Source organism: Cnephaeus nilssonii, assembly GCF_951640355.1.
Source record: "Cnephaeus nilssonii genome assembly, chromosome: 4".
NCBI lineage: Eukaryota > Metazoa > Chordata > Mammalia > Chiroptera > Vespertilionidae > Cnephaeus > Cnephaeus nilssonii.
In genome coordinates, this window is record NC_137075.1 from 88,730,623 (window position 1) to 88,742,549 (window position 11,927).

Sequence of the window (11,927 nt, forward strand, 5' to 3'; positions counted from 1 at the left end):
TCACCTGAGAAGCTTTAAAAAAAATATCCATGCTGGGTCCCACTTCCCATGATTATGACTTAATTGGCCTGGGATGAGGCCCAGGCATTGGCATTATTTTAAAGCTCCCTGTGACTCTGATATGCTGCCAGGGTTAAAAACTATTGCCCTAAATGCATATGGTTTTATGAGTGGTGCTTTGTAATTTGCTTAACGGGAAATCTCATCATAATTGGCATGAGCTCTGTGCTTTGATATTGTGAGCATGATTTTTTTGTGGGAGGTAGAACATGGGACATCTCTTAGCTTTGGAGAACTGCTTGCTGTAGGTGAGAAGAGAGTGTTAGTTAGGGGTTAGCTCAGTGCTTTGCATGTAGTGATTAACATGTGGGAGGAGTTGCTGGGTGGGTGTATGGATGAAATTCTTAAACCAGCTGTTTAGGTTTGGTTGTTTAGGTTGCTAGTATTGGGGTGTTACTATTAAAATAGTATATACTTGGTGTTGGTGTTAAGAATTGCTGCTGCTCCAGCAGATGGTGTGATTGGCGTTCTGGTAGAGGCAGTGGTATTGCTGTCAGGAACTCAGTCAGAGAATGGTAATAAGGAGCTAGTGCTGTAGGCAGCTTTTCCCAAAATGAGAGTTATTGATTATCCAGGATAGCTTTTCTTACCATTATTGCCTTAGAAAACCCAAACTGGAACTTATCAGCTGCTATATCTCTCTGCATGATGCACAGGTCACTAGTTACAGTTTTTGAGTAGTCACATGGCAGCTGTGGGTTTTCTTGAATTTTCCTTGCTTTTGGGTAGTGATTTTGTAATGCATCACCATTTCCATTTATTTCTTGTGAAGTTCTCAGTCTCATATTAGTGGATACTAGACCCAGGTTAGACTCTGGGCTTTACCTGGGCAAATGACTTGACCTTCCCCATACCTCAATTTCCTCATCTGTAAAATAGAATATCAATATTTATTGGGCTAGTGATGATCAAAATGAAATGTATATTTGATTTTCACATACTAGTAGCTAATACTATTTTTGTTATATAGTTACTACCCTACCTTGTCCTTAGGATAATTATAGTTTTACAAACTGAGTTGGCTTCCAGAGCTGTTCACTAATGCGATGTGTACAGATTCTTGAGGTGCTTAAATGGCCTCAAATGGACTCTAAGAGGAGGCATTTGGACAGTATGTGGGTATAAAAGAGAGACCTTCCTGCCCATTAGAGATTTGAAATATGATAGGCTGTGCTCATTGTAATTCATTTTATCTGTTCACAAACGTTATGATCTGCATATCAGAGTTGTGTGCCCAGCTGGCTGTGCCATTTGACAAGGAGTTTCAAAGAGCAAGAAGAAGACTCAATTCATGCTATTATTTCTGACCTTTGGAGCCGTAGTAAACAGCCCCAGGTTTTACCTCAGGGCTTGGGGGAAAGAACCTTTTGTTAGTCCTCTGTCTGTTGGGGATGCTGTGATGCCCAGCAGCTCTTGCTCACCTCTTTAGTGCCTTAGTTTTGGCCCTGTGAGAAGAAGTGTTTCTGTTGTAAAATTGTCCATAATGCTGCCAGTTCTACTGGAATTTCCCATTATATAGTACACAGTTCTGGAGTCTTTGTCCTCTGTTGGAGGGTCTTGTTTATAGCGGCTCTCAGCCAGCTGGCATCTTCTTGCCTAACTGGAGTGATGAAAGCATTTTTCTCTCTGTTTTGCCATTGTACTAAACCCATCTTTCCAACTGATGTGAATCTGTTCTGTTCCTGTGGGTGGCATGAAACAGCTTCACGATGTGTCAGCCTTGGCCCAGCCAAGGGAAGTAGGTTACGGAGAGTTTTCAGGTGTTAGTGAGCCGTTTGTCACAGACCACTGAGGGTTAGTTTTGAGTGAACACACTAGTGGAATTGCTAGGATCTCATCCTGTTGAATAAACCTCCACTGTGTCCTATAATTGTGAAGTGGTTTTCTCTCCTTAGTTGCTTCAAGTGTCAGAGGCCTGGATCCTTTGCTATGTGTAAGTCTGTGAAAATATTTCTCCTTCTGGGTGTTTAATAAAAGCCAGTTAACTCTGAAGATAAAACACAGGCGAGGAAAGGGGTGTGTCTTTTTCCCTAGATTTAATTCGTTTGCCCCCAGTTTACCTTGGCACTTGGCTTGTTCCTTAATTACATCGCAGAGTCTGTGTCTGTTAGTTCTTTATGCATCGACCTCCCTCACTATGTTGTGAGCTCCCGGTGGGAGGGCACTGGGCTCAGTCGTTTTGTGTATACCCTCTGCACACCCAGCATAGTGCTTTACATAGGGTAGGCCTTCATACATTTTTGTTAACAGTAATTGAGGTGAATAGATTAGTAATTAAGGAGAATAATTGGAATATATGATATACATGAACTTTGGTCCTTAGAAATATTAATAATTTTTTCTTGACGTTACTAATTTGTAAATGTTTAAGGAATAGTATAGCAAATAAATAGCTTTTCACAATAAATCTTATTTTATGCAAAATAATGAATTTTCCATTGGGTTTTAAAAATGAATGATTTTTGAAGGTGAACTATTCCTTAAATTAGTTCGACATTGGCAGATAAAGACTGTTTTCTCTCCTTAGGAGTGACTCTAAACATCTTTGTTCTAAATCTAAAGCAGTCACTTCAGTTATTTTTTGCCAACATTGGCTCTATTAAACATGCATGTTTTTCTCAAAGTAATTTTTCCCCCTAAAAGTACATTCCTGCCCCAGGGACATAGTGATCTGCCCAGTTTCCTAAGTAACACTGCAGTTTTAAAAACTCACCTGATCTTTTGGTTACCTGCAGTAAAAAAAATAAAATAGAAATGTGTTTATGCAAGGATATACAGAATACTCCTTCAATTAATTGTTCATCTTTAGCATTCACCTTCACACTTATATATGATATGAATGTAGTGACTTTTCCTAAAGTAAGAATTTTAAAAAATATATATTTTTATTGATTTTAGAGAGAGGAAGGGAGAGGGATTGAGAGAGAGAAACATCAAAATGAGAGAGAAACACCGATGGGCTGCCTCCTGCACACCCCCCACTGGGGATCGAGCCCAAAACACGGGCCAGGTTGAAGTAAGAAATTTTTAAAGACTGTATTTGTTACTTTTTAAAAAATATATATTTTATTGATTTTTTACAGAGAGGAAGGGGGAGGGATAGAGAGCTAGAAACATCAATGAGAGAGAAACATTGATCAGCTGCCTCCTGCACACTCCCCACTGGGTATGTGCCCGCAACCAAGGTACATGCCCTTGACCGGAATCGAACCTGGGACCCTTGAGTCCACAGGCCGACACTCCATCCACTGAGCCAAACCATTGAGGGCATGTATTTGTTGCTTTTAATGCTCATTTCCCCCATACATTCTTTTGGTTGGATGCTGCTGAACATGATGCTTTTAGGGGAAGTACTGACCTGGCTTCATGCTGTGAAGAAGTAGGGCTGAGGAATACTGAGGATCCATCAGATGAAACAGAACAAGCCTAGCCTGTCTTTTCTGTAGGTTAATTGCTTATATATTGAGGAACAGTATTTTTGTCTAAATTTACATTAATTTTAATCATCTTGTTATTCTTTAAGTTAAATATTTAGATCTCTTTTATTGATTAGCTTATTAGCTTTGGAAATTTGGTATATTTTTTAACTCAGTAATTTCCACAATGGGTAGAAACTTATTGGTATTACTAGTACTTGAGAAGAAATTTGAAAATAAACATATTACTGATTCTTCTCCCACCCTAGTATGGTGGGGGTTGTGTATTTTTTAAAATCTTACATCATTCTGATAAACATTTGCTGCTTCAGTTGAGAAGGAAGTTTTAAGAATTTGGTAGACATTTTAGCTTAATTTATATCTAGCTTTTTTCACCCCCTACATAATTGAAAGGTCCCCTCTCCTCACATATAGTACCTCATTTTGCAACACACAAACAACTGTACACTGCTCCTGAAAAAGAGTTTTTAAAAATCTAGTTAAATCATCTGCCCTTTCTACCTATAGGGAGGGGGCTCTGTGTGTTTAGAAGGGGAATCTCAGGTTCTTTTTCTGTGTCCTTTGTGATATCTCACTTGTTCATTGCCCTTTTCAGTTTATATCTTGTGAGTAGACAGTGATACTATCAGAGTAAAATAACACAAATTAAAGAAACAACACATCCTAATATATAAAAACCCTGGGTCTGTCACATCCACAATGATTGGAGGCTCGATCTAACACCCAGGCTGCTTGTGCAGCAGGCTCTGGTGGGTGGGGACTTGTGGCAGTGGAGATGGGGATGGGAGAGGCAGGCCGGCACTCACACTCACAACCTCGCACACGCACAGACACACACAGTGCCCACCAGCTCACAGCTTTTTCTCCCTTTCTTTACCTCCCTCCCAGCTCGCTCTCAGAGCCTCTTTCAGAATGAGGAAACAAAACAGACTGTGCCTGAAGAGGCCTGGATAGAAGGGAGGGCAGGCAGAGTGTGGAGCGGCCCCCACTGGCCCCACCCCCTCCCAGCCGGGAAAGAGGAAGAGGGAGACAGGGAGGCAGGCAGGGAGGCCTGGAGGACTGCTGAGAAAAACAAAGAGAAACAGAGACTGGATGAGATCACGCAGCAGGGGAGGGCAGTTGGGGGCAACCAGGCCAGCAGGGGAGGGCAGTTAGGGGTTATCAGGCAGGCAGAGGCAGTTGGGGGTGAGATCAGGCCAGCAAGGGAGAGCAGTTGGGGGTGAGATTAGGCCGGCAGGGGAGGCCAGTTAGGGATGATCAGGCAGGCAGGCAGGCAGGTGAGCAGTTAGGAGCCAGTGGTCCCAGATTGTGAGAGGGATGTCCGATTGGAGGGGGTGCAGGCTGGGCTGAGGGAAACCCCTCCCCCCCTTCTCGTGCACGAATTTCATGCACCGGGCCACTAGTTAAAAATAAAAGAAGCCAAGGTGGTTAAATATTACAAAATGAAATGGGTAGATCAATGTATTTTTTCCTTCTCATTCTTGATTCTTTATGTCTGCAATTGACTGATATGCAGCTATTTTGGGATAAACAAAAAATGGAAACTACTTCTTGAATAGGAAGCTGAGGCTGCAGCAGTTACCTGCCCCATGCTCAGGTTCCAGCCTCACATAGATTATTCATTATTCCTGACCAGGGCTGTCCTGTGTTCTGAATGTGCTCTGCAGCTTGGCGGGTTCCATGTCCTGTCTCCTTTAAATCCTCTTGCTGCAAGCACCCAGCTTCCTCCTTGCTTTCTCCAGGCTTGCTCTGGCTTCTCTTCCTTCTTAGTCCTCTAAGGTTTTTCCCAAGCAGACAGAGTCGTCACAGGGAAAAGTAGATTTTCCCATTACTAGTGTCCACTTAAAACCCAAAACAAATAATTTGACTGTTTCTATTCCTCCCTCCCCAGAACTTAACTAGGAAAGAGGTGGTAGAAGTAGAACATTTACTGCAGAGAAAAGTAACAGGCTGAAGGCTTAGCAGTTGGGGGGTGGGGGGGAGAGCATTTAATGTAGGACAATTAACCCTGAAGCCCGTACCATCAATGAGCAGGGAAGAATGGGGATCCAAAAACCGTGGCCCAGAGGGGCAGGGCATCATAAGGACCACCTGAGCCTTTCTGTTCACAGCAGTCCCCAAAAGACATTGCAGAATATAGTGCAGTTTAATAACCTATGTGCATAGTTGCAGGTAAGTAATACTTATTTTCATTTTACTTAAATAAGTATCTTTTAAAACCACAGTATTTCTATTTAAATGGTCAAAAATTTAAACATTGGTACATAAATAGTTTTATCTTTTTACTCCAAAATGTGTCATTCCTTGAAAAAGTGAGATAAATGATACTGACCAAGGCCGTAAGGAGTGGTGATATACTAGATAATAGGTGCCCTTAACCATCTTACTGACATATATCAAACATGCAAAGCTGTGAAAATGATGAGCCTTTCTTAGGCTTTTCATTTTGCATCTATTTCCTAAAACCCAGCATTTTATAAACATTGATCTTGAAGAAGCAATGTTTTTTAATTAATTGAAGGACAATGTACATATAGAGAAGTTTATAGAGAAATATATACTTGATGAATTTTCAGCATCCAGAAACAGAACATTACCAGAAAGAACCCCAGAAGCTCCTAGCCACTGACCCTCTTCCCCACACCCCACATCTCAAAAGTACCACTGTCCTGATGTCTAATAACAGTATTTAGTTTGAAGAAATGGTGTTACATTTAATCTAAGAAGTTTTGGAGAGTTCTTGAATGAGCTTCCGGTAAAGAAGAAAGTGCAGGAATATGAATTGTTATCCTTTGACTTGTTTCTCTTTCTGAAGTACGTTAGGAGAAGCAGGATTGAATTAGAACGAAGTGCCTGGACAGTTTGTTTGGGTCTGAATTTACTAAACTACCTTGTTTGTAGAAAAAATGGAAACTATTATGTAATTTCTGTTTTGAGGAGAAACAAATTTTATAGCGTCAATTTCTTTTCTGCCTTTGTCTGGCTTCAAAAGGAATTACCATACCATCTCTACATTTAGACTAAAGTCCTGTCTACTTTTGGCATTCTGTCATGTGTCTTTCTTATTAAATCAGCACGCTGATTGAGACTTATTCCCGGGACTTATGTAAGGTATGAAAGATGAGTTGTTTTCTCTTCTTTACACACTTACATTCACACATTTCACGTTGGAATTTTGGAATTAACTACTCATGGAATACTTCAAGTTAACTCTTTTTCCCATATAGACGAGATGATCAATAAAAAGTAATTTGGATGAACTTTGCCAAACCACAGGCTTTCTAGTGTGAATCTTTGCCTATTTTTGTGTTCCTTGCATTCTAAAAAACTTCTTATGATTTCAGTCAAATTTTTATCTTTTCTTGCTTATAAATTGTATGGTCTTAAGCTTTTGCTATTTGGAGAAAAGAGCATGTGAGAAAGAGTAAGAGAGAGAGAAGAAGGGAGGGAGGGAGGGAGGGAGAGCACATACATATATGTACTTTTAAACTGTGAAAGTTGCCAGATCGGCACCCGCCCCCCACAGGAAAATTTGTCCATTCAGTTGTCTTGGTACCTTGCTAACTCAGAGATTTGACTGAGAGTTCAGTTTCAAGTCTACCAAGCCATGAGACTTGATGATCCCCAGCTAGGACTACCAATTAGGAGTTCATCTGGTATAATTTTACTGCATTTCTTTTATATGTTACGTATTCTGGCTATTTAAAAAAAATTGTGATAAAATATGCATAACAAAATTTACCATTTTAAATGTACAATTGGCTATTGGTTTTTAGAACTTTTATTCATTCATATCAGTTCTAGTCAACAGATATTTAATGGGGATCAGTTGTGTGCCTTCTGCTGAGGTTGGTAGAACATCGGAAAATTATGAAAGAAATACAAATATGGTCCCTGTTCTCAAGAAGATTAAGCCTTATTAGGGAAACAAGATATATGTACAGCAGTTAAATAATAACTCATGGTAGGTAAGGCCTTGAATGCTCAAGGAAAGCTTTGTGTAAAGATGAGACTCAGCTTGGTCTGAATCACATCATATCCATTTAGTTTGAGAGGAAGGAGGAAGTGGGGAACTAAAATAGCCCATTGTCTTTCAGAGAATCTTTTGCTTTTCTGATGTTGAAGCTCTCACTGTTTTGTTTTTTAAATAAGCTGAACATTTGGAAAGGGGACATATTATTAGCACATAATTTATATTTTTAAAAATCACAGAAACTGCTATGCAGACATTATTAAAATGCGGATGTATAGTGATAGAAGGGTTAAACTTCTTATTATAATTCTATGCAAATATCTGTGTTCATGCAGCATTAAACTTTTCAATATGTTACCACTTGGGAGTAGGTATTTCATTAGCGAGTTTAGAACAATTGAGGTTTATAGTTTTTATGAAAAATGTACAAAAATCAGCATGTAATGAAACACATATTTACTGAAATTAATCTTGAATGTCTGCTATTTTGCTAATCAGGTAAAAAGTTCAAATGGGTGTATTTTGTGAGTAAAGAGTGAATTGTGATTAATTGTGAATGATCTTGTACTGACACTTGATGGCAAAAGATGCTGCTGATTTTGTTAGTATATCTATATTGGGTCAAGGATTTTATCTGGGCTGAACATAGTGTCTTAAACAATGAGAATTATAAAGTTGAATTATAAAGTTGAAACAGTATGTTTTCCTTGTTACCTCTGCAGACAGACAAGCCTACACTTGGGACCCCCATGCTCACGTGACATCAAGAGGAAACGGAAGCCTGTGGCCACAGCATCTCTCTCTAGCCCAAATGCAGGTAATTATACCCTAGTTATTATATGTTGAGCACCTGACACTGAATTATGTGTTTTATATACCCTTCCACCTAAATTTTATGATAAGGTAGGTCATTTTATTCCCATTTTATGTGGGAAAACAGAGAATGTAAGAAGTAATTTCCCAAGGTTACACATATTTTAAGAATTTAAACCTAGTTCTTTCTGACCCTGAAGTCTGTTTTTTCACTGTGTCACACGGGTTTCTTGAGTTTGAATCCCTATATTTCACTAAAAATAATCTTCAGTCATCTGTACTTTTTTTTCTATTACAGATAAGAAATTAGATCTTTGTTAATGAAAATCTCAGTAGGGTGGCAGTTTAGGTGGCAGTAAGCAAGGAGCCACATGGGTTTATTTACTTTTTAATTTAGTATATAGTACAGTACATTCTCACTGTTTTTATGTATAGTAGAGTGCTAATATTTTACCTATCATGAAATTCCTAGTTAAAAAACAGCTTTTCAAGTTAAAAACTTTTAATTTTCTGAGCAAAACTAGTTGTTAGAAACCAAAATAGTGGTTATCACTTGTGACCAGGAGAGGACATAAAAAATCTCTTGGATGCCGGAAATGTTCTGTATCATGAACTAGGTGGGGATTACATGAGTATATTCATATGTAAAGATTCACTAAACTACATACATTTATGATTTATGCACTAACTACATCTATGTTATTCTTAAATGAAAACAAAGGGGGATAGTTATTTATATCAGCAAGAATATTGGATGTCTATAGATCTTTTTCTTTGGAGTTAAGAGAAAATAGTTAAATGTAATTAGTAATCATAGACAGTCCTTTAGGTTATTTCAACACAGTTTAGGATGAATTACTCTGAATAAAAAGATCATATCTGGTTGTAGGACCTATCAGAAATACCTACACTTCTTTTGTTTTTCTTTCTGTCTTTTTATTATGTAAGTTTCAGGTGTATAACATTATAATTCGACATTTATATACAATATAAAGTGTCCACCCCCAAAAAGTCTAGTTATTATCTATCACCATTCAGTTGGCTTCCTCCCCTCTTTCACCTATCTCCAGTCCCCTTCTCTCGAAACCACCTACAGTTCTTTTCTTGATGATAATGAATTTGTTTTGTGGAAATTGAGTATATCATAAATTATTTTATTTTCTTCAGAAAAGACTATATATTATAATAAAGTATGTATTTATGTATATTATACAGAGAGCAGAGCAATTAATAGTTGAATAGAGAGTAGACCTCTGACAGATGGGGAAGTCTTTCCCCTACCTTTACTTTGTAAATTTCAGCATGCTCTGAAATTGACCTCTTCAAGCTTCTGTTTGATGTTTTTTGTTTTGTTTTTGTTGTTGTTGTTAATCTTCACCCGAGGATATTTTTCCATTGATCTTTTAGAGAGAATGCAAGAGAGGGAAAGACAGAAACATGGATGTTAGAGAAACACATCAATTGGTTGCCTCTTGCCCGAGGCCTGACCAGGGCCCTGGCTGGGGAGGAGCCTGTAACCAAGGTTCGTGCCCTTGACTAGAATCGAACCTAGGATCCTTCGGTCCATAGGCCGAGGCTTTATCCACTGAGCCAAACCTGCAGCTTCTGTTTGAGAAGACTGCTTGATAATGGTTAAGACTAAGATTGTCATGATAATGGATAATCTTAATCACAGGTCTAATGACTATAGTAAATTTTTTAAGTGATTTCCACATATCCATGTCCTAAGCTAAACCCTTTGCATACATTATCTCACTTAATGTTTGCAACAACTGTATAAGGTGGATGCTGTTTTTATTCCCAGTACACCTGAGATATTTCAGCCCTAGAGAGGTTAATCAGTTCCCCAAGGTCACATGGTTGGTACATTGCAGAGCCAAGGTCAGACCAGTTTCCCTATGACTCTAGAGCTGCACTCTTAGGTCTTCTATAGGATAAGATTGGTTCCAAGTTATGACTCTGCTCAAAACCCAGGTCTCATCCAGTCTGTGGTATTGGAAGCACAGTCTCCCCTCTTTTACCTTTTTGTTCTTTTTTCCTCTTTAATGTCCAGCTTCTGCTTTTTGCTTTTAATTGTTTATAAGAGAACTGTTGAGAAGAGTTTAAAATCCTTATTCTATATTTAAATCGGGAAATTTTCTGGGAAGTATTAAACAAGATTTGAGCATTAAACCTTTCCCTCACAGATCCAAACTCCTCCCCTCACTTGTTGACTAAGGCTTGCTTCACTGAACGTTTTCTTTTCTTTTTTTTTTATCCACAACCTGAGTGCCCCATGGAGGTGAAGGACATAGCCCGAGCCCGCACCATCAGTCAGTAGAACAAATGGGCTTGCTCTGCCTAACATTGGGCCATCTCGGATTCCACCTCTTTTATAGAAATGACTGATGAAGAGAGGTGCGTTCCGCTTTGCCGCTGTATTAATACACATCAGGGGCCAGCTCCTGGCACTAAATCACGCTGCTGCATACATCTGTTATCGGATTCTTCACCAGTGTGATGAACAAGACTGCAGATAGAGGCTTCCTTGTGTCATTCTTTATAGGATTTTCCTAAAAGAATAAATAGCTCAGATCTCTGCCAACACTCTCCCCTGTCACTGTGATGAATTCAGCTTCTTTCTTAAACATGCAGCCACAAATCTTTCTCCCTTTCTCCTCCCCCACTGGTGGAAAGTTTTGAGTTGAAATTGACTGAATTTAAAGATATTAATAAGGCTAGAGAGGTGCAGAGCAGAAAGGACTAGCGTGCCTTGCCTTTTTGTACTAGTATTAACAAAAGGCCAAGGAAAAGGACCTTTTCATAGGATCATTGAGTAGATCCTTCTTGAAAGTGTAGCACTTTTATTTTCTTCTTTTAACGTCCACTCCCTTTCTCTTGATGGCTTTATAACCACAGGTGCATGGTGCACAGTGCCACTGTGGATCTGAGTGAGTGACCGTATAAACATGCTTGTAACACCCAGAACACCAGAACAGAAATGCCCAATATGTCATTACCTCATGCCAAAGTGAATTTGCTGTATATTTTCTTAAAGAATGTAACTGAGCCCTAGTCAGTTTGGCTCAGCAGATAGAAAGGGTCCCAGGTTTGATTCCAGTCAAGGGCATGTACCTCTGTTGCAGGCTCAATCCCCGACTCTGGTCGGGGCGCCTATGGGAGGCAACCAATTGATTTGCGTCTCTTCCATTGATGTTTCTCTCTCTGTCTCTCCCCCTCCCTTCTACTTTCTCTAAAAAAAAAATCAATGGAAAAATACCCTTGGGTAAGGATTAACAAACAAAAAAAGAGAGAATATAACTGGAAAAGAAAAAATAGATTATTTTCTCTAAAACTTGAGATTAAGTAGCTGTCTATATTAATAAAAGTGTAATATGCTAATTAGACCGCACAGCTGAACAACCTTCCAGATGTCCTTCCGGACTAAGCCGCGGTGGGGGTTGGGGGGGCGAGGCAGAGGCAGTTAGGGGCAATCAGGCAGGCAGGCAGAGTGGTTAGGGGTGATCAGGCAGGCAGGTTAGGAGCCAGTGGTCCCGTATTGCGAGAGGGTGCAGGCTGGGCTGAGGGACACCCCTCTCCACCACCACCCCAACTCCCCCCACCCCATGCATGAATTTTGTGCACCAGGCCTCTAGTAAAAAACA

General features: G+C 39.6%; 1 protein-coding gene and 1 pseudogene across 4 annotated transcripts in view; both read left to right on the forward strand.

Moving 5' to 3' along the window:
- LOC307098124 (large ribosomal subunit protein eL21-like) overlaps nt 1-11,927 on the forward strand; it is a 77,375-nt pseudogene that overhangs the window by 60,788 nt on the left and 4,660 nt on the right. The window lies entirely within an intron of this gene.
- GPATCH2L (G-patch domain containing 2 like) overlaps nt 1-11,927 on the forward strand; it is a 58,488-nt gene that overhangs the window by 36,839 nt on the left and 9,722 nt on the right. For all 3 annotated transcript variants that reach the window (XM_079768661.1, XM_079768659.1, XM_079768660.1), the window contains one exon: nt 8,193-8,287. In XM_079768661.1, the coding sequence (XP_079624787.1) occupies nt 8,193-8,287 (95 nt within the window). The remainder of the gene's footprint in view (nt 1-8,192; nt 8,288-11,927) is intronic.